The following is a 24,802-nucleotide window of genomic DNA, read 5'->3' as shown; positions in this document are numbered from 1 at the left end:
ATGCACTGATGTTGATAATGGGATTTCTGAGCACTCGCACCCTTTACTAAGTGCTTTAGCAGAGATATGCCACCTAGTTTTCTATACATTTAAGGCTTAACTACAAATAGAAGTCGATACAATAGATGTTGCTTTGTATCAGTGATAACAGAAGCGAAGCAATGTGATATTGTTGTCAAATTGAAATAATATTATTAATTTGATAATATATTACTAAGTTATAGCTGAATGCATTATAACGAGGATTAAGTCATATGTTACCAATACAGAAATTTAATAATAATATTACTGCATTTAAAATTTATTTAAAGAAATCTTTTTCTCCGCCTAAATATATGAAAGGAAAGTAAAAACGGACACCTGGTTTGACTACAAATAACATTGTATTGCAGATTCATTTTAAAAGAACTTTACACGATTTATTTGCCAATTTGCAGGCCATATCAAAAGACAATCCTTTACGATAAGTAAATAAACAGCCATAATTATTTTGTTTTTTGCAAAGTATATTTTTGAAGCCAGATAATGGAAGTAATAGGTTGAGCAATATGCTAACATCCATTTGTCGTAAAAACAAAAAAAAACTGTTAACACAACTTCCACCATTTGAAGGCTTCTTAGGATCGAACATAGTATAAAAAAAACTCTATAGTTGATTTACTTAATTTGATCTTAAAACGATGCATTTTTGTTCATTTAATTCTCAAGTCACCAACTACAAATTTGAATTTAATTTGTAAATAATTATTTCAATATAATAAATCACTATCACTTCCAACTCACTCCAAATCAGAATAAAATAAACCATGATCAAATTGTAAACAAAATACATATCGACTGTAGAAATGAAAAGGGGCGTAACCCTCGCTTTTTCAAAAATAGGTTTTATTGCTTAATAACGTTGTACACGACTAAATACACGTTGTATCCAAAGGATGTAACCTGCAAATGTCGATTTATTATCTAAATTTAGCTAGCAATTTTTAAAAAAAGAAGGAAGTGACGTGGAAAAACGACATAACCATCATTTTTGTTGATTTTTTTTTTTAATTAACTCAATAATTAATTAATAATATAAGAGTAGGGATGTAAAAACTAAATTATTAATTATCATGTATTTCAAGGGTATGTCTATTTTGTATTTTAACTTTAACCGAAAACGATAACAAAAACGTTTTTGTGACTCCTTTAAAATTTGATTTTTGTGGAGTACACACTTTTCCTTTCCTCAGTCGATATGCCTTAAAATATAATATATTATGAATACCATCCTGCTAGGTATCGTATTTTTTCAAAAAGATTATTTCTCAGACGTGATTTAAAATTATTCATATTCATTAAAAAATCCTACATTCTTAAATTTCATAGATTATTCTTTGAATAAAATAAATAGTTAATAAATATCATATTGTATCAATTATCATAATACAGTGTTCTTTACCTTTGTTATTTTTCTGTGACAAGCTTTTGCAACTAATTTGAGCTTTACAAAAAATAATACCTACTGAACATTTTATGCATCGTCTATCGATACAGGCTTTAAAAAATGTTGCATCTGATGTATGACTGTGAAAGTGGAAGAAGATAACATAGAAAATACATCGAGACGTAATGATTGAAGTAACATAAATAATAATAATCGACATAATATATCCATATGATTTTTTTTGTTTCCTCTAAATATACAGATCGAGTTAATATTCATAACTGCGATATAATATATAGTCCCATACGTTAGTTAAAAAGATTTTATTGTAGATATATTAGTTTAAAATATTTAATAATAAATTAAGCTCTGTAGCATCAATACAAGCTGACATATTGAATAAAACATCGTATTTCTGATATTTTTGAGAATAATTTAATCTTCTATTAAAATACTGATATAAATAATTTATATAATATTAAAATGTCAAATTTTTAAATTGTTTTTTATTAAAATTAAGATTTTTTTATTAATACACAGTTAATCAAAATATTACTTAATTATATCAAGGGCATTGTTTTTACAGAGGAAGTACATTGTGGATACAGTTCAGTACAGTTTTCAATGGATAGATGGGCATCGTCGTACGCCTGGTGGTGTAAGTCTTCAAAAGATTCTCCTTTTGGTAAACTGTCAAATAAATGAATAACAAATTGTATAATTAGTTAATACTATTATCCATTTAACAGAAGAAAACAGGTCACGACTTACAGTAAATTTTGTTTTTTTTTTTCACTAAAATATAGCGCTTTATTAATATTTAAAATAAAATAATTATATTCATATAAAATACTTTCTTTGATAGTTTCTCTCTACCCCAATTATGGCTAATATAATAAATATTATAAATTACAATTGTATAACTTCAGTACTCACGTAAATATAACTCTCATAATTTCTTCTAAAAATGATCCTTGTCCCGAATTTTTATCCTGTCCCATTTCGCACAAAGCCTTCAAAACACAATTTCTGCCATCGTTACCCATTCTGAAAATATAATCACGTATATGTATAAAAATAACCTTAATTTCTTCTTTTAGTGAAACCCTTTCTACAATATGTATTTTTAAAATAAAGATCTTCATTTATCTATTTTTATTTTTTAGCAAAAGCCACTTTTGATAAATTGATATCGTGTCAATGTCAAAATCAATGAGTGCTTTAATATACTTCATGTCATTTATGACAATTTGTTTTGTTCATTAACAAGTTACCATTTTCAATATATTGTTATTATAACAATCGTATATTCAAATTAATGCCTGATATATTATTATTAGTATAAGAATTAAATATTACAAACAAATTGTTATGGAATATTTTACCTAATAAAGAAGGTATAAAATATTGATTATAATATTTACACATTTTTCTATTACAAAATAAATAGATAAATGCATATTATTAGTTTATATAAAGCCAATTAAATATTTCATCACACTTCATTTCCATCTCTCGTCCGTTTCATCTTCCGCAATCCTCCCTCAATTAGTATTTCCGATCACTCGTGCATCCTAGATGATGTCATTCAACCATCGCTATTTCGGTCTCCCAATATTGCTGAACCCAGTTGACATTACATAAAAAATATTTCAGGTTGGTCGACTATGGTTGTAGTCTACTTTGGTTGGGAAATTTTGATAGTTAATTAATTGATTATGTTAGTATTGTTTCCCAAATTCCTCGTAAACTTTACACTTGTGACGTATGTACTACACTCCATCTTGATTCTTGACTGCAACTATTATCTTCATGATCTTTTGTTCGAATATAAGAAGACCGTTTTAATGATGTGTTACCTTATAAGCCAGCATTCTAACCCATATAAAAGGATTTATCTCAGCAATATCGTTAAATAATATAGCAGTTTTTTGTGAGACTAATTATGTTTGTAATATATTCAGTATATTCAACATACATATTATATAATAGAAATATATAACAAAATATATATATACATATTTATTTGGTGGTGGCTTTATATCCAAATATGTAAAAAAAATATTTAACTATGTATTGGTTTTTATGGATAATTCAAATAAAATTTTAGTAATATTACTGCGGCAAGTAAATATATGTAAATGACAGGTTATCATAGCAAACCTAATAAGGATTTTCAGTTAACAAAAATGACTTTTTATATGGAAGAAAACATATTATTTTATACAATAAGTTCTACTCAAGTTAAATACGTTGGTTATCAATTAATTGCACCATCAAAAAATTGAAACATACAGAAACGTAAATTATTCATGTCAATATATCCCGCACCGACCGCGTTAATACATTATTTAAATGTTATCAGTATTATCACCACCATATATGTAATTTAAGTTCTACAATATTACATCAATAAATAATTAATATCACTTAGAATTATTAAGTTAAAGCTCCTTACCCTCTCAGGAGCTTTTCGATCTTCTCGTAGAGGCCTCTACGACTAAATCTATGATACTCTACGCTTTCCTTATTCATGTATACGGAATTCAAATATTTTCTGTCTTTCTGATCCTTGTGCATTTTAACTCTGTCAATTTTCATGATGGAAGCTCTCTCATTTTTCCGCGTAGTTTTATTTGGCTGCAAGTCTTCAATGCTTCGTTTAGCGAACACAGGATTAAAAATAACCTTTCTATGTCTGGGAGCCACCGATGTGTCTTCTGTATAGTATTGATTTTCGTTCGTTTTCTTAAAGTGTTTTTGTGCTGAGGGTTGAATTGGTTTACCGGAAAATCTGTAGAAAACATAATTAAAACTTTCTTATAAATTTGGAAAAATATCAAGATTTCTGTTGAATTCACTAATAGTCAACTTCAGCACAACTCAATATTAATTCAAAAATGTGGTAAACAAAACATTTACGTAATACTTGACTGACAAAGTTGTCATTAACAGAATAATAAAATAGTCAAAAATTTTAAACGGTTCATGGAAAATTACAATTTTTTTAATTTTGTAAAAATTGTACGTCGCAAAAAAATCGCGCATATAAAATACTATTTTATAATTTAATTTTACGATTTTTACTTCCTATTTGTTTAATTTATGGTTACACATAATTTAAAAACATCTCATGCATATACACACTAGAAAAAATCATATTGTAGAAAAAAAATAAACAGAGACCCAACGGATCTTAAACCTGTGTTTACTGGATTTGCGCGAGTATACTTTTCCAATTAAGCTACGAAAATCTTATTGAACTACGACGATTTTAACTACTAGTTGTTACATGAAATGCTTATCGAATTGCGATATAATATTGTCTATCGGTTTTAGTACGAGTATATTAAATTAAGGTATGTAATTTATTAGCATATTTATTAGCGTATTAGCCTTAATTACTATCCGACGTCGCGGATGACTCCATTATTTAGTTTTTATAACGTACATAGACTTGCTAATAATTTAATAAACTATTTATTAATCAACGAATAAGACGCATTATATAGAATGTTGTGTACAATTCGTTGAATAAAAGAAATAGTGTATTTAATTTATGGTTGTTGTATTTTATATATTACATTTAAAAAATCTATATGGATTCATATTTCAAATGTGATAATAGAGTCTATATATTTATAGTCCAATTAAATTAATAATTTTCTATAATTATGCAGTGCTAAGTAACAGTGAGTGCCTGAATACGCCAAAAAGTACAAACTTGTTAATTTAAACTAATTTAATGTTATTAATAATTTAATCTGATAATTTTTGGTTAATATAAATTATCAATTTAGTTCATAATCACTGCAATAATATGTATATTATGCAATGCTAAAGCTATAAGATTCAAAAAATATTTGTTATGTTGATTAATGGAATTGAATTAATTATTATTTTGGTAGCAGCTATCAAATTCTACACACACGTTTTGCCGTATAAGTCGCAATATTTATCAAAAATTGAAACATAGTGAAATGTCTGTATTTATAATATAATAGTATTGTGTACAGCCTTGATATAATAATACGAGAAGGCTGAATTACTTTATATAGCAGCTTTTATTATAATTATAATTTCTTTAAAACAAAAGGCCATTATCGTCATATTTTGTTTCCCCACTATACATGCGCTCGGAAAGTGTACAAAAAGATACCAAATTGCGATAAATTTTATCAAAAAATTATATCCCCACCATTCATAATAAATTAAAGATACGAGTACCCTCCCGTAATTTATATCCAAAGTGTCGGAAATAATGGGCAAAATTGTTGTACCTATATTCTGTTTCCAGTTTTAATTAGGGTAGCTAGGATTATAAAATAATTCCCGCCATCTGTCTAAGTCATAATAAAATTCGTGAATTTTTGCCCTTTTTTCGTACTTTCTCTGGCACTCATTCAATCAACACTTCGTTAATTTCAGCACTCTTAATCCACTCTTAGTAATAATTTCATCGAAAAATATTCGGCATGAGTGATAATAATTGACGGAATTAGAGCACGATGGACACAAGTACGTTAGTGAATATTTTTTAATACTAATAATATTTTTTTTTTAATTTAAGGTAAATTATCCTAATATAGATTGTAGAGTGAGCATAATATGAGCCTTAAAACACAATCACTGCTGGCCTGTTAATTAACATTTAATTACCACATTTAAATATCATGTTAATTATATCTAATGGCCAACTTACGCATAATATGAACCTTAACACAATCACTGCTGACCTGTTAATTAATATTTAATCACCACATTTAAATATCATGTTAATTATATCTAATGGCCAACTTACGCAAACGCGACAGTCGCGGTGTTAGCACCAAATGAGTTTTAACGTAGATGTTAACTGGTTTTTTTTGTTACATTGTAATTTACTAAAACCATTTGTTTAATACAACTGTATTAAAATAATCAATCTAATTAGCAGAAATACAATAATATGATTTTGGCCACCATCTTGGTATTTGGTGAGCTTTCAATTATTTGATAAAAAAATCATCTTACAGTAATATTAATCTCCATAATAAAACACATATTCTCTAAATTTTAAAACAAACAAATCACACAGTAAGTAGCTACACAAAAATTTAATTTTGATCACCATCTTAGTATTTTATATGCGTACAAAAGACTAAGTTTAACTTCTTCAATATCTTAAAAATTAACCTTATGATTTGCCAATTTAGCTATGCTGTTGGACTACCACATAAAAATAGTACATATTAAAATAATATTATTTACCTATTTACCAAAATCTTGCTACCCCAAGTATAAGGTTTTTTAGTGTTCGGCTTGGAATCAATATATACAACTGGACCTTCGTCTTTCCTATGCAGCGCTTCGGCATGGTGATCAAATGGTGAATATGGATCAGTAGGAAGTTGCCAGGCCAATGATGCAGTTGCTCCTAGGTAGACGATATCAGCGATTTGTATGTTTGACGTGTATGTCAAACAAAATACTGAAAATAAAAATATATTAATAGTCCAGTAACTTGAATGCTGTGTACGCAATGACTTTGACAATAATTGTCACAAATTGAATACAACGTATTACAAGCCACCCAATGCAACTGCATGCTGCAACACTGTAAATACTTTCACAATATTGCATTCATTATGTATTTTGCAAGTATTTGTAGAAGTGACATTAAAATGTTTGAATTTACGTACTGCATATTTGCGCAGGTATAACTGCATGTGTAAAATAGAAACTTGCACAAGTCAAGTCGCGTAGTTTTCGTTTTGTTTTATAATTTAAGTGTAAACTGACACCATTCGTATGAATATCGCAAACAATATAACTATACCGTTCAGGTATGCAGTTATGAATGTAGCTATATTTACGATCAATATCTTATCATTATAAGGCCTTCCGCTTATGGAAATACTTTAAAAAGACGAAACTGAAACTAAAATTCTAGCCAGTATCTATCTAATGTATTTCAATGGCGGCTCGCTCACGGCAAGAGTGGAATCTCTCAGTTTCAAAACATTTGTGATTAAACTGAAGAGACGCGACATGCTAGTCTCCCAGTCTCTCAGTTACCAGTCATCCCATAAATCAGTGGTGCCAATATATTCAATAGATTCCACAAAAATCATATTTTTTTTATCAAAATTGGTAGCACTGAACTGAGCTAAACAAGCAATTACAAGACTTTAAGGCATCAAATTTAAAGATAGACGAACCAATTTTTAATTGAAAATTTGTGGCAGTAGTTGAGAAATACCACTACCTGTATAATTACAGACTCCCAGAATATTCCCGTAATGATATTACGGAAAAAGCTTGGAATGGAGTATCCAAAGGTCCAATTTGACAGTTTGAGGTTATGAGATTATTAAATATTCAATTAGGGTTTAGTAGTGCCGTGTGCAAAGCATCAGTCATTTGCCAGTTTATGAGTTTCATCAGCAACCAGTTCGTCGAATTTTAATTTCTCCATGAGCCAAAGGCCTAACTGAGTGTAAATTTTAGCTTTAAAAAATAGACAAATTATTTCATTTTTATAGTGATTTAAATAAGTGGTCCTTTTTTTCTGGAGAAAACTAATTCAATTCTGTCATTTTTACTGTTTAAATTTAAAAAAATAAGTAATATAGAATAATATGTTGGTATATAATATTATAATATAACCATATAATATATTAATTATTTAAGACTACTAATGGAAATATTATGTATTTATAGTATTATGCATAATATATTGGTATTCCGTTATAATTTATCATTTTAAAATGTTAGGATTGGTCACTGAAATGTCACTTATATTTATTATTTACAATCAATTTTTCTTTGCTAGTAAAAATAACAAAATATATTAACAAACTGATTTTTATTCAATTTAGTCTTAAGTATCAATCGCTTTATAAAAAGCTGTTCATTCAAACGTAAAGTGACTCAAAGCTTGTAGATGTATTTTACTTAACTACTTTGTATTTCTTCAAACTATATTTTACAGTAAACTAGATGAAACTTGCCAACTTGTAGCGAACTCCCTTCAGGGAAGATGAGATAACGTCTCCGTCTCCTGAGAGAAGTTCCATGTCGCGAATCTTCTTCTTTCTCAGCTCTTTGAATAGCCTCCTCTAAGGTAAGTGTTGAGTTACCAACTTGTATGCTATCACTTGAGCATATTTGCAAACAATACAATATGTAAAACGTAACTGCGAATGTGTGGTAATGCATATTATCTGGAAAAATTAAAACATAATATCAAAATTAAAGAAAGCAAGATGTTTTGTTAAATAAAACTTGAGTAAAAAAAAATAATTAGGATAGACAATACACGCACTCTTACTTGGCACCACCTTACTTTTGTTACATCATAGTGTACGACAGACTATCACATGGGGCGATGAGGGGAAAATTAATTACAACTTTATGTAAGTATCGAATTCATTCAGTAAAGTACCGTCAAACTCTGCTACAAGTATGTAGATATCTAAAGAGGATAACATATTATATCCTAAATCAAAAGATATATTGTAATTTTTAGCATAGCATTAGGTATAACTTAGATATTATTAATATTAATACTATAGACCGAAGGTACTTAATGGAATTTGAATTTAAATTCTAATGGATTCAAGCTACGTACTATTCCATTTAAGTCATTTTTTGCAAACCGGGTTTCGCCTTTCGACATCTTCAGGCGCCGTGTACACTCACCAAAGGTAAACACACACTAACAACGAACACTCTTTACTCTAGCTTATATAATAAATCAATATAATAAACTTGGTAAAAACTCCATTACCTACTTGCAAGTTAAAGCTCAAAAAATAAACAAGTTATGAACAGTTGAAGTGTCAGTAAAAAACCTAATTAGTAAAAATCATATCTTGTTAATAACAATACACTCGATAGCATATTAAGTCGTCAAAACCTAATAAAAGATAATTATTATTAATTTATAAACAATAAATACCTCTTGAGTGTAGTCACTATTTTTGATTCAAAGAGTATCATGTAGGTTTCCACAGAGTGGTGGTTGTATAAACAGACATTTCTTTGATGGATGTCATCACACTTTCTCAAACTATTAATTCCATATGCTGAGTTCAAACACAGATTAAAAAACAATATGTAAATTTTCTGACCCTGATTTCGAACTCTGGATACATGACATTATAAACAGATACGTTACCGCTAGGCAATAGTAGGTATAAGTAATATTGAGGAATATTGACTTTATAAATTATTAAATTTAAAAGGTACGTAAATATACAATACAAATTGTTGGAAAATAAAAACAACCACTAAGACCTTAATTATCATCATATAATTATTATATTATGGTAGTAGATATTATATTATTAAGGCTATACCTCAGTTGAGGCATGGTCTTAAAAGATCGTGGCTAGGTGATGCGCGGATTGCGGGTCGAACGAAATATAATTTGTCTTATAAATCCAACATGCGTCAATTTAATGTTCTGTTTATTGTTCTATTAGTAACAATACTAATATATGCATTGACATGTTTTCTTTTTCATGTAAATGGGTAACGTTTTTAGTCATCTTTACACGACTTAAGAATTAATACTCCCGTCGCCATAACGAAACTAATTGACATTCTGACAGGTCGACTATTGCTCTCCGACTGGCAACGCATGCAAAATTACGTCCCACCTTTAGCTGATTTTTTTACCTTTTCACTGAACTATGCTCTTTGAATTGACGTATTGACACCTCGACGTTCGCTCTCCGAATGCCAGCGAGTCCAAAATTTCGTCGCGCCTATAGTTGAAAATTATTTGCCGTTTCATTAATGTATCGTCTTAAGGTTGGATTTAAAAGTATTTTTAAATATCTGAGTAAATCTTTAACTAAGAAAGAGTTATTGGTAAAAAATATTTCGAAAAATGATACTCAGATAAGTATGTAATTATTTGTTAATATTATGCAAATTTCTTAGTATTATCGAAACAACAAATGAAAAAAATTACCACTGTATAAGGGTAAAACGTTGTGGTATAAATAAATCATAAACACTTTTATAAATATATATATTCCTATGTCACGGTATTTTATAACATAAACTATTTGAATTATCCACGTACCTTTTCAGTTTCTATCCACAAATAATATCAACGACGTCACAACTTTAATTCGCATCATACTAAATCACTTTTAATTCATGAAACGTATTAAAAAAATCTATTATTAATTTGAAGTGGTGATTAGGTTAACTTCAGATGAAAACAGTTGGCAATGTGACAGTAGAGGGCAGTTCACTTCCTCGCAAGTCGTTACTCGTTCATTAGAGATTATTCGTTGTCGTCACTTAGTCACTCATAAACATTTCTACCGCTTACATGTACAACAGTAAAACTTTATAACTGTATTTTATAAATGGGTCAATTTGGTATTGAACAGTACGTCATTTCACATATTATGATTCATGAATCAATAGATACATAGTACTTACTGGATTATAAATTCTAGTCACAATAAATTAATTATTTATAATGTGTCAGTCGAAATATTAGAAAAGATTCTACATGGACATAATATATATTTAAATGTTTATTTAAAACATCATTTTTTTCAATCTTATATTTAATTTTACATTTTCCAAAAAAATAAATGTGCATGGGTTCACTGCGCAATTATAACTAAATGTTAAAAACATTATTTTGAAGTCAATAACGTAAAAAAAACAAGTAATTACAAGATAAAAAGAACTTTTTATGTACAACGTTTTTAAATTTTCTATTGAATCATATAAACTTGACTTGACTAGCTTAAATGATCAAAAAATATATATTTGATAGAAATAATATTGAAATGTTATTTTGACACTCATATTGATTTCCATAGTAACGCACGTATATATTAATAATTTACTAGCAACTAATAATAGTGGATTGGATGACGGATTTATTCCGAAATAACTTTTCATACAAAACAGAATTAACTGAAAATGAATTTAGTTCTACTTAAAGATGACTAAAATTATTTAAAAAAATGCATTAGCATCGTGTTCTGATATATTCTAAAAGTTTAAAATGTCTAGCTAGTCGGGAAGTTAATTAAACATCGATTGCAATATTTGTACCGAACAAACAACCACCGGTCAAATAATAATACGACCTAATAAAAACGTTGTAATAAAAATAGTTGAGTCGAAGGTCAGAGAAAACAAAGATGAATTCTACAGTCTGATTTGCTGAATCAAGTCTTCTACTTCTCTCGGTCCTGTGCATTACGTTGCCACGTACTTCTGCAGAACTTTATCATTTCATCGATCCAGCGGCCTCTAGGTCTACCTTGGGGACGTTTTGTACTTCTTGGATACCACTGGATGACAAGATTTGTCCAACGATTGTCTTTTTTTCGAGCTATGTGTCCAGCCCATCTCCATTTAAGGCATTTAATAAACTCTATTACATCGAAAACCTTTTTCTGCTTCCTTATCCATTCGTTCCTTTTTTTGTCCTTTCGCGTTATGCCCAGCATGCACCTCTCCATACCACATCGACGGTCCCTACGTAAACTCGGACATCTATAAAACGTAATTTTACAGGAGAGCTATTTGAAGTAAAAATAGTTTGTTTTCTAATGTTTTATTACTAGGCACCTGAAATTCAGGGAGTATTATAAATAATATACACAGTTTATTTACTCATTATTACATTCTTTCTAAATTATATACTTTTGGTAGAACTGTAGTTGTCCGACTTTACGTCGACTTCCAAACATCCGTTAATGAGACAACTACCACATGTCTCACTTTATGTGGGAAAGAATTCATCTCAATTATTAGCAACTTTACTTATTACTATTGAAAACTTCACAATTTTAACTATTTAGAAGAATATTAACTTCCCATTAGCTAACATTTTATTTAAAAAATCTTCTTTTATCAATAATAATGTAGATGTTCATCTGCTTTATCAACATTCCGACCCTAAGCAATAAAATCCGATCGAACAGGATGCCACCGGATTACGTTTATGACACTAGTTAAGTGTTTAAGTATCTACATAATTGTTGTTTTCGCCGACAATATTGAAAAAGTATCCACGCATATGGTTGAAAAATCTAAGGATTGTGAAGTCCATAGGTACCTACCAGCGTTCATTTCAATAAACAACAATTTTTGTAGTTTATGAAGGCCATGTTTGTTTCGAGGATTTTTACGATGGTTTTCAGATTTTTTATTTTCGAGTTTTTTCGCCTTTTTTTGTTATGTGACCGCTCATTTAAATATACATATTATCTGATATAACGAACGAAAACAGTCAAAATAATACACGTGCTTTTCTAGCGTACTTTGTTACCGGCCACCTGCATGGAGTATATAAAGACAACTGGCCACATGCACGACGTACATAAAGACAACTGACATTTATCTGTTTATGTGACCGTAAGTGATTGTCTGGTGTCCGATGTAAATACGGACAAAATAACATATCCGTGTTTACGTGGTTCGTTTAATAAAATTACAGTATTTATCGGTTTTTACGTACATTTTTTTCCGAAATTAAGTGAGATTTTTTTTCTCCTAATTTTATATCAAAGGGGAAGTTATTTTAAGTGTTTTGGCAGAAAAAACTAAAAAATGCTTTTTTGGTAGATGTCCGAGTTTTTAGGGACCATCGACATTGTGCTACTCTAAGTTTCTGGATCTCTCTTTTACTTAGGGTCCATGTTTCACACGCATATGTGATCACGGGACTGGTTGAACACTTTGCGCTTTAGGCACAGTGGAAGGTCACTTTTGAAGACATTATTCAGGCGGCCATAAGCACTCCAACCTAGCTTTATTCTGCGAACAATTTCATCAAATATACATCCATCTATAGACACTTCGTCGCTATAGGATTTGTTTCCCGAATATCCATTTTTGTCGAAATCGACATTTTAATGCAATTCAATTTCTTTTATCGAACTCTACCGAAATCATTTATAAAAACGATATATTTTTATCTAGGAACAGAGATATTTTTTTAAAAAACCCGAATACGCCATGTTAAGTTACAATTACTCCGTGGTGTTCTCCCGAATATCCAACTATTCGTACCTGAATATCTAAGTTAATTTTGGTCGAAATATATCTCTGGCTGAGTGTTTATTTCCCGAATATGACTTTAGCCAATCAAACCGCGCTCACGCCGTGCATCTCGCTCCCACATTCACGCTGTCTAGCTCTAAAACAATCACGCCCACTTTAATATGTTTCGGCCGTCCGGAGACTTCTTTCAAATTTCGTCTTATTGATATTGTTTTTAACGTTACTATTGTTTTAATAGTGAATTCATCAAATTTGAAGAGATTATTCATAGCTGATACATCACCAGTTCGCCCTGAACTTACAGTAGAGTTGTGGAAGTGACTATTTTACCCTAAAGAACTGCATTTTGTTTTGATAAATGACACAAAATCCCAACGGTTATATGAATTCTACAGTATGACCCGGCAACTACTATGACGTAAAAAATAATTATTATTTCAAATTATTATTAATCAAACATTGTTTGTCTTTATTTTACTTTTAATCTAGGTATTTCTATGAAAATAAACGCGATGCTATTATTTATTTTTGAATGCGCTGATAGTTAATTTAATTTAATATGTATGTTAGTAACTATTTATTTGGTGGATATTATATACTAAGAATATTGGTACCTACCTAATATTAGCAGCTTATGGTAATTAATTTATACATGCTATTATTTTGTGTTATTATTCCTTACAATAGTAAATATATAATATTTATTTGGTGGTTTGTAATAAGTTTAATTGTCAATTATAGAAATATATAGATATAATAATATACAGATATTATATAAATAGATTTTTTTTTTTTTTGGAAAAAGTATTAATATAAAATTGTTAGCAAGTACGAGTAAGTACCATCATAAAATATTGGAGAAATGACCGTGACGGCGGTTAATAATTGAAGTAGTAGATACCTTATAATATATTTTCTCAGAAGTTATTTTAAAAAATTATGTAAGTATGTTCAATTATTAGAATGGTACATTCTTAAATCTTGTGAATTATTCGTTCAATAAAAAAATAGTTAATTACTTAAAAACTATTTTATTACTTAATCCGAAAAAAAAACCGAAAAAGCGATTACCGCATGTTATTATTACATACGAACTTGGGTAATTACGATCATTAAGTACCTATTTAAATAGTAGAGGTAATTATTAACAATTATCGTCTAAATAAATATAACATTTGAGGCGCGTACTTTTTGACCACTCAGTAATCTGTGAGCCGTGCAGCAATACGCTACGGTTTTAAATCCCGAACGTCCATGTTTTGTCCCGAATATCCATTATTCTGAGAGAGCGCTAAAAAATTCCCGAATATCCACAGTGAATACTTGTAAATAAAACGCATTTTCTGTGCATTTAATGATTTATACCAGTATATTACTCTTGGAATCTATTCTTAGATAATTTTGCAATCATACAGTATTGAAAGAATGATTGATACATCTACTGATATTAAAATATACGAAAATAAAATTTGTTTTTCGTCTCCTGTAAAATTGACATTTGGTCTATTCGGGAAACAAATCCTATAGCGACGACTTGTTTTCCCATATAGATGTAGCTTTTCACCTGTTCGAACCGAGTGCCATTGATGAGGATCTATTGTTGTTTTAATTTAATAAAACGCAATTTTTCATTTAGTATTCAGTTGAAAATGTCCCTCTGAGGCGGACGAAACCGGTCCTAATCTATTTATTAAAAGTGTAATAAGTACTACAAAAAAAATGCGTTTTATTAAATTAAAACAACAATACGATGCAGTTCCGCCATGAATTGACAGTTAACAAAATAAAAGAAATTAATGACGAGGATCTCTTTTTGGCCCGCAAAGCAGTTGAATATGACTTTCGTCTTTGTTACATTTATTTTTAAGCCAACTTTGTTGCTTACTTCAGCGAATTCCTGCATTCTGCTTTGGATGTCTTCTGAGTCTAGCAAAAAAAATACTATGTCATCGGCAAAGCACAGATGACTCAGGTATTCTCAATTTATGGGGATCTTTTTGTCATTCCAGTCAAGTTACCTGAATAAGTCTTCAAGGGTAGCCGTAAATAGTTTAGGTGAGATTGTATCACCTCGTCAGACTCCTTTGCAGATAGAAAATCTGCGCGATGGTTTATGGAGATTGGCAGATGCTGTTGTGCTATTGTATATATTATTGAAAATATTTATATAGCGCCCAGGGATTCCTTGTTTTCTGAGTGCGTTGAGTATTGAACATTTCTTTATCGAATCGAATACCTTCTCATAGTCTATAAAACTCATGCATTGTGGCAGTTTGTATTCCTGGCACCGCTCTATGATTTCTCTGACGACTTGGATATGAACCATAGTACTATAATATCCTCCTCTAAATCCGGCTTATCCTCTCGGTTGGTTTTCGTCTAGTACATTTTGCAGACGGTTTGAGAGAATTTTTGTGAACGTCTTGTAAAGAATAGGGAGTAGACTTATTGAACGATAATTTGCTAGGTCTTCTCTGTCACCTTTTTTGTGAAGAATGACAATGCTGGCATTTTTCCATTCCTCTGGGACATCCTCTTTGCGTATACAGACTGTAAACAATTGTGCAAGCACTTCATTTGCATCCTTTCCCGCTTTTTTGTGGATATTTATCGTTAGACCGTCTACCCCCGGGGGTTTCTCACTTTTCATGTAATTTAAAGCATCGGTTACTTCCTAGGATGTGATTTCGGGAGTATGATCTTCCGAATTTCCATTTCTCTGAAGATCTAAGTCTATAGTCGTATTGTCAGTGTCATCACTGTAGAGATCGCTGTAGAACTCTTTAACTCTGGCTTAGTCCTTAATTTAATTGATTTATGGCTAACTCAAAATCTATAATCTATAAGAACGAATATTTGAAAAAATATTTTTTGCGATTCTTTGTTTTTCATTTGAACAAAAGTAATTTAACTTAAGCTTTAAATTGATAAATTCAGGAGGTGAATTTCAAAAATGATCAACTCAAAAAAATACTGGCAATGCTAGAGTGCTTGACAATATGTATGTAATTTTCAGACTTGGGCAAATTAAATATCAAATTGTTTAAAAAACCTACTAAATATGAGACTAATTTAGAGACAAATTCAGCAGGTATATTTTCAAATAACATCAAATCCGTTTCAATCAATGACATCGTTGCAAATCCAGATACCACATTGTTTAATACCATACATTATGAAGATGATCAGAAAGATAGCTCGTTTGTTTTATTGGTAATAAGCACAAGCATTTCAGGAAGGAGAAATGAAAATATCATTATTTTCTCACTTTATCAAAAAATTTATTTGACCAAATTTGAAAACTACCTCCTTACAAGATAGTTACGGTAACTCGTATGAACTATCAAAACGCTACGTGTTTACATTGATCTACCTGGCGCATAATGAATTATTGTTTGCGCGAGTTGCAGTCAATTCAATAGGTCTAGGAATACTTTTATTATAGGTGCGTTCAGAGTAACGAGGCCTGAAGTGCCATATATATTAAAAAGGAAAAAGATAATAATGACATGCTTTGTTTTCACTTCAGAAATAATAAACTTTTATAATATGTCCTATGCGGTACATTATTATACAATTTATATAAAATATCCTACACGTATTATCAAACTTCTTAGTTGTCAAAATAATGACACATTTGTAAAATTGCCCACATTTTGTAAAGTTATATAAAGTTAATAACTTCGTAATTGACTTATATCAACGAGACACCTTTTTGATATTCAAACTGTATGTAACGAGTACAAAAATATAATTTCGTTATATGACACATGTTCACAAACCTATATAAGTCGTGACATGAATAATCAAATTGTCATAACTCATAACCTTACACGTGTATGCGTAAAGTAACTAACCCACAATTTTGTAAAAAATTCCTACAATTGCTCAATAATGTAGTTACATTATTTAATTTGAATCAAATTTGATTTTAGCACAGGTTCTGTAAAAAAAAATATTTTACTCACAGACAATTTCATATTATACTTATTAATATTGAATTGTATTCTAATGTGTCTCTAGGTATATTATTATGTTTAAAAAATACATTATTCAACAATTTATTATAAGTCAGAGAATTATACATTTAGATAAAAAATATAGTTATACAGCATTTTGTCATTGAGCTTTTAAAACGCCTGATGTACATTACAGTATTGTCAAAATATATTTTTTTATATTTACTATCCATTTATTTTTCCACATAATTCAATAAAACCCGCAATGTTAATAAACCACTAGGAAAATTTTAATATAATGTATTATAGAATCGTCCGATTATATATTATTATTTTTCATTAAGCAATACAGCAATACCCTAATACCTCCATGTGCGTAGTCATTACAATAAGTTTTTTACAAATTGTGGGTTGGTTGTTTTCTGTATATATACGTCCTTGTATAACGTTATGTATCAATTTAAATTTGTACACACCACAACTGTATTAAATCACGTGATTGGACAAATTTCACTGTAGTTTCTAGATCAGTCAACGGGAAAATATTTTTATCTTCAGAGAAAATTGCCCCAGTTGGTACTTTAAAGTTGTTTATCGAAGTTCATTGTTACTTACCGAAGGCAGTGAACTAACGTCAATTGTTACAAAAATATATATAATACAATTATACCGTTAATAATAAGCTCTTTGTTTAGGATATAATATATAGTATAATAAGTCATCGGTATTTTTAATACTTACATAAAAACAAAAATGATGTGAACCTATTTTTTTAAATGCAGTTATATGTAGATATTCATTAGAAGATTTTATTCAATATGGTGAATGCACGTGTTTACAGTGTGATGTTTTTAATATTGATATGTACAATTTTAAAAGCTTGCGATGGAGACGTGGTCAAAAGTAGACCCAGAAGATATCTCAATTTTTTGGAGAATACCAAAGTGTTTGTAAGTCACAGTTTCATTATTATTTTTTCAATCTAATTTTGTTACATAAACCATCGTTCTTTTATTATTAAATAATATTCGTATTTAAGTTTTGCTTACAATAATACTCTTTTATTATGGCAGTATCAGAAAATTTGAAAATGTAGGTATTCTTTGTAATCTGACCTGAAGTAATAAATTATATAATAAAAACATCGAACATAAATAAATTAGGTATCTAATATAAATAAAAGTAGGTAATATAAGTTTATTAATAATTTAATATAATTATTATAGACAAAAATTTTCAATAAAAGATAGATAGGTAGATACTTTTGTTATTTTCCAAAACAAACCATTGAAACAAAACGCTAGTATTGATTGCTAAAGGGTCCTTAGTAACTAAATTGTCATATACGTCTGTTGCTATGTAAATCAATTTGAAATGTCAAAATAACATTTCAGTTTTCCTCTCTATAGAAATAAGAGTTTCTTCAAAATCTTTGGTTATGACAGCATTTACCAAAATGTATTAAAGGAGTGGTAAAATGGTATTAGTTTATTATCCTTACGAAATCCATCTTCACAGAGCGTGAAAATTAATGGTAATAGTGCCGCAGATTCCCGCATGAGCATTTATAAGTTTATTTTTAGACCAAACCCAACCTAACCTAACTTACACCAATATAATATAACCTAATATAATCTTAGTGTGTGATAATGATGGATCAAAATGTATGAATATTTGACTTATAACTTCATTTATATAGTATATAATCACAGGATTTATTTAGTAAAAATAGTCCAAAACTTAACGTACTTATTTTTCAAGTACTTGCTTTTCGGTTAGTAATCGTAACTTTTTTAATTTCAAAATACATAACAATGTTCGATTCTAAAAGGATCATAATATGGCACCCCACAGCGTACAGGTAGTAGTAACAAATTTTTGATTTTATGAGAAATGGATGTTAACCCAATGTTTACGGGACGCACAAAATTGTGTTTTTGCCAACTACTTTTCAAATGCGAATTAACACGTTAATTACAAAATTAATTAAAAGGGCCCGGTAAGCATTGGGTTCACATCTTCCTCAATCTACTAAGTCCATACTCTGGTCCAAGCACATATTGAAAAATAACATCTAAATTTTCTTGCCAGATATTATAGAGGTCAACACGTTAACTGCTGGGCGTCAATGTTATAATACATGTTAAGAATTCTTCAAGGGTGCTTCCTGCTGTAGTATTGATATACAGCCTTATTTTTTCACCTAACAGATGCAACGTTCGGCTAACTATGAGTAACAAATACTTTTCTCTGAAAAGCATGTTTTTTGTTTGTGTTCAACTATTCACTATAGTAATAGTTTATTATAATTATATTACTTTAACCCATGAAATATTCAATGTTTTTTTTAATATAACCAAAAGGCAAGTTTAGTGAAACAACGTGGTTATTATACTTCGTTTTCTTTATATAATTCTAGGTTCGTCTCAATACCAAACACAATATGGTTACTGGAACAAGGATTTATGCTCAGGCAACTGGATTTCGAGTAAATTTTGACGTTCCTGTCATTAAATTTGGAAGGCGGCGTCACAAAATAGGCAGAAGAGATCTCTATCAAAACTTGGAAGAGTTAGTTATGCGGTAAATTATGTACAGTTACTTAATCAATACTTCAGTTTTATTTCCGGGTTTAAATGACATTAATGCACAAAAAATAGTCAAAAATTCATTCAGTATACATATAAAACTTATTAATTATATATATTGGTCACACATCTCAGAATCTTTTAGAGATAATAATATGAGAGTTGAAATTCCCAAAATAAACAATATAAATACTGCAATTTAAAACAAATATTGATAAAGACTATCTTTTGTATGAGTGAAATCACAAAATGCTGTACTATTAACTATTCCAGATAATTTATATCAAAATAAACGAATTATAAATTGGTTAAATAGCTTTATCACTGTATCAACCGGGAAGAAGTAGTTAAGTCTTGTTTTAGGTTAGGTAAGTCATATAGCTTCTAAATTCAGTAAGTTATTTATTTATTTAAAAAAAAAAAAAAATTCAGCTAACTTATAAAACTATACCATCTCATTTGTATATGTAATTAAAGAAACAGATTATTCCACAATTTAAAAAAAAAAAAAATTTTAAATCGTTCCCTTGACAGATTGCTTCTCGCACCTAACTAACTAACTTAACTAACCTAACCTAACCTAACCTACCTACTTCTGCCCAATTGATACAGTAGGTGTAACTAAAAAAAATATCCCAAAAACGTATGAAAATACACATTTTGCAATGATTATTTTTATTATAATATGTAATTATTTCAATGCCAACTCAATTTCTGATCTTTTTTTTCAGGCATGGTTTTGATGGGCGTGCATGCATTTTAAGAAATTTATGTGAAGCCTCTAGAGTAGTCACTCCGCAAAGTGGAATTTTACTAAAGTTATACAAGAAAATTTTCACGTAAGTAGCTATTGTCTCATAATAAGTTAAAATAAGACAGATTTAAATCTAGATGTCATCAATCTTCATCATGAGAATACATGAGAATACTTACAAAGAAACTTATACAAAAAAAACAAAATGGCAAAATTTAAGTATGGTTTTTATCTCAGTTGTTTTACGAACGTAGACATCTTATTATTGACATTTAATCTAAAATAACCATACGAAGGCTCCAAACATAACAATTAATGTGCTAATTTTACTATGCAAGTCTTTGTTGTGGAGTTTTGGAAGAGCACCCGCCTCTAAAGCCATTTGTTTTCTCTTGTAGAACGGCCTGTATAAACTTGAGTATGTTTATCTTACAAGGCTACCTACATCTAAAAATTTCTTAAAATAATATGTATTAAAACAGAAAACTTGCCTAATTCAATCCAATCGGGCTATATCTTGATTGAAATAATAGAAAATCTTTACGTTTTTTTAAATAGCGGGGTCATTTTACTGTAAGCAAAATGAAGGAGGTGATAAGTCTAAAATCGCTTAAGAAAATTAATTTCTGGAGAATTATATATAGGAACTCTAATGTTTATATGTAGAATTTAATATTTTTGATGCGATGATTTGACTCACAATATTTTTCTCATTTATGCACATATATATATGTGTATTTTAATAGTTCATTTTGACTTTTGACTGTGTAATCTGCAAACCAGCTAACTGCATTTTGTTATAAACTAAAGAATGTTTTCTATGCTCATACAAAATTTCAAATTCCTGAATTATAAATAAATGCGTTATCATTATTCACACAAAATAACCAACTGCAAGTGCCAAATTTCCAATATCATAAATGGCACGACTCCGTTATTTGTATAAATTTGCAGGGAAGCTAAAATAGTGTATTATATTATTAATAATTCATAGTGCAGTTTATTTGTAAAAAATAAAACTGTATTTTTAGAATTATTGTTAAATTCCACTCGATAGTTAAATTATTAAGTAGAGTTAGCAGGTTTGCAGATTAAGCATTCAATTTAACTTAACTATAACTCGTTTAGATAACAGGAAAGATAATCTCATCCCTTAATAAATTCGACAGTCTTTGCTTTTCTTACTTTTTACAATTTATTTTTACCTCTTTTATGTGTTAATTATGTGTTGAAATTCATCAAATCTCTATTTTATTCAGATATCTTTCCTAGAGTCGTCAAAAAATAGAGAATTTTTTTGACCAATACTTCAATACTTTTATATGATACAACGCCTATACCAGGTATTGATATGACAGCCCTAAGCATACCTACCAATTGAATGTGTGGCGGTTGTTCCTGAGATATTTTCAGATCCAAAACTGCAGATGTCGCTCGTCATTTTTTTGCACTCCAGGATACGTTGAATTAAAACTATATACAACGGGACTAGTTTAAATAATAAAAACTTTAATAGAATATAGAAATAGTACAAAAAAAAATTATAGCAATATTTTTTAATTACAGGATTCCAGAAGGCGACAGTGAAAATTATCCATATTTAAAATCTGAAGAATGCGAAGAATTACGAGATCACTGCCCACTACCTTTATTGGAACTATCTAAATTCACCGATGACTAATTTCAATTATTATAGAATTACCAATAAAATAGTATCGTTCCCCATTATTTAATTTTACTAAAGAGTAATTATTGGGAAGCTACTAAAAACTTTCAATTTAAATATGGCAAAAATATAAAAAAAATTAACAGACACTGTAAATTTGATACAATTTTTAATTATGTACCCTTATGCCGATACCAGGAAAAGACTCAACAAAAATTTTCATAACAATATATTTCTTAGTAACGTCTATTAATTTATGCTACTATTTTTGGATTGGATATTATAATATTTTGTTGTCCTAAATCGCAGATATTGTTTTCGAATCAAATAACATGCTTATTTAATATTCTTGTTACAAATGTATAATGTTTATTTTATAAATAGAATTAATTCATTCATTCACTGCTTGTCATAATATATATTACCATGAATTTATTTCAATAATAAATAAATGAAACATTTATTTTATTATATAACCAGTTTTTTATTATTTTTCTTATCACAATTGTAACACATTATGCTTTATTATTAATAGAGCGATATAACAAAAAATTAGCTATAAATTACGACTAATTGTTAGTACGTTATACCATTAAATTAAATACACAATAAAAAACAGCTACAAAATATATGTAAACGATTCGCAAAATTGCTGGAGATCAACTTGAAATAATTATAAATTTTATTATTTACATATATTTTTTTACTTTTTGCCCCACTGAAAATACTTATAACTTTGACATGGAATAACTCTTGCTGACGTACTTTTGTGATGATAAAAATAACATTCCAAATAATCCAACCTTTTCAACTCTTTTGTCTCGGCAAGAACCCATGTTATCTTCAAAGAGTTTTGAGAGTTCCATCACACCTCCGTCTACATACATGATAATACTAATAATAAAATTGAACTGTTTGTCTGTCATTTCGAAATATAAGTTAATACACATGCAACTATTCATCGGGAGTAGGTAAAGTGGTAATCTATTGCCTACTTCCAACCGATGTCGTTCGCATGGTCTTAATCGAGCTCTCAGATAACGTTACTAAAGATACTGAATGTATACACATGAAAATATAATGGTTGGCAATAGGGGTTGGATCCAACCATAGTATAATATTATCTTATATTTTTAAATTTGAATCAACCTATTGCATAGTTATATTATGTGACATTTGTCTACTTCATATTTTTGTATTACACGTAAACGATGATATCACGGACTTTTGTTAGTATACCACAAAAGATAAAACTGTTACATCAATAATTATGATTTAAAAAAATCACTTAATTTAACTTTGGCTAATATATACAAAAAATAAGTTTGGTTCAATACCTATATCAAATAATTAAATTCACATCTTCGTTTGATCTACGAACTTCTATAAAAAATATTTTAAAACAGCATGAATAACGTGAACATAATGCAGTTTTCTGAATCTGAATCCAGAATTTCATTAAAAAAACAATAATTAAAATAAGTTTTAAAGATTTTTAAAACCATCAAAACTCTTAAGATGTTAAACTAAGGGCAAATATTGAATATTGAATCAGTAGATATAATATACATCGTATGATCATAGACTAATATTATAGTAACATCTATCGATATAAAATAGAATTAACTACTTCAATCGATATCAAACCTTCCAATCAAGCAGTTCACAAATAATCTCTCGATTGATTAATCTTTCCTCGCATACTGTGTGTATCCGCAATACCTATACATTAAACTAACAAAATAACAAAACCATACTATCATATAATATTAAAATAGATATTAAATAATAAACAATCATAAAAACAGTTCTATGTTTAATGATCAAGTATATATCCATATTAAAAAACACTAGCAAAAAGTAGTTGGACGTCATAGCAAATTAAAATAACAAACAACTATAAATGGTGATCCCGACGGAAAGTGACGAATAACTAGGTACAACATTAAGATTTATTTCAAATTTAAACCATTAATTCTTCCAATTATAAATATGCCATCTTTATTAATTATAGACTATCTTTTTTAAAGTCATATTATCACTATTGACATTACATAATATTATGACAATATGTGCCATTTTTAATATACTTTAAATAATCAGAATTTATCAACATATTTAATTTACCTATAATGATAGTCCACGTAAAATAATATAAAAATATTGTATAGATCCTTTTTGGTATTGAGAAATACAAATCTTTAAATAAAAATAATTTATTATAAATAATACAACAATATTGATGTAGGTACACTGTTTAATACTGTTTGGTAAAACTTAAACTGAAAAGAGATATAAATTATCTTTGAGTAAATAATCACATGCATATAAAATATTTCAAAATGAACAATAAATTAATATAATAATTATTTAATA

At 28.9% G+C, this 24,802-nt stretch overlaps 1 protein-coding gene across 1 annotated transcript; it reads right to left on the bottom strand.

The window, feature by feature from the left end:
- Positions 1–2,358: 2,358 nt before the first annotated feature.
- Positions 2,359–8,767, bottom strand: LOC147072805 (uncharacterized). The gene is made up of 5 exons (XM_085945721.1): positions 8,763–8,767; positions 8,419–8,558; positions 6,753–6,896; positions 3,885–4,146; positions 2,359–2,473 (listed from the first exon to the last, which is right to left on the bottom strand). Exons 1-5 carry the CDS (start codon positions 8,765–8,767, stop codon positions 2,359–2,361), a joined length of 666 nt encoding a protein of 221 aa, XP_085801847.1.
- Positions 8,768–24,802: the final 16,035 nt, after the last annotated feature.

This window comes from Rhyacophila brunnea, unplaced genomic scaffold (assembly GCF_057557595.1).
Source record: "Rhyacophila brunnea isolate RB1 unplaced genomic scaffold, BYU_Rbru_1.0 scaffold_19, whole genome shotgun sequence".
Lineage (NCBI taxonomy): Eukaryota > Metazoa > Arthropoda > Insecta > Trichoptera > Rhyacophilidae > Rhyacophila > Rhyacophila brunnea.
The sequence above is the reverse complement of the archived record's forward strand: the minus strand, read 5'-3'. Positions and strand labels throughout refer to the sequence as shown.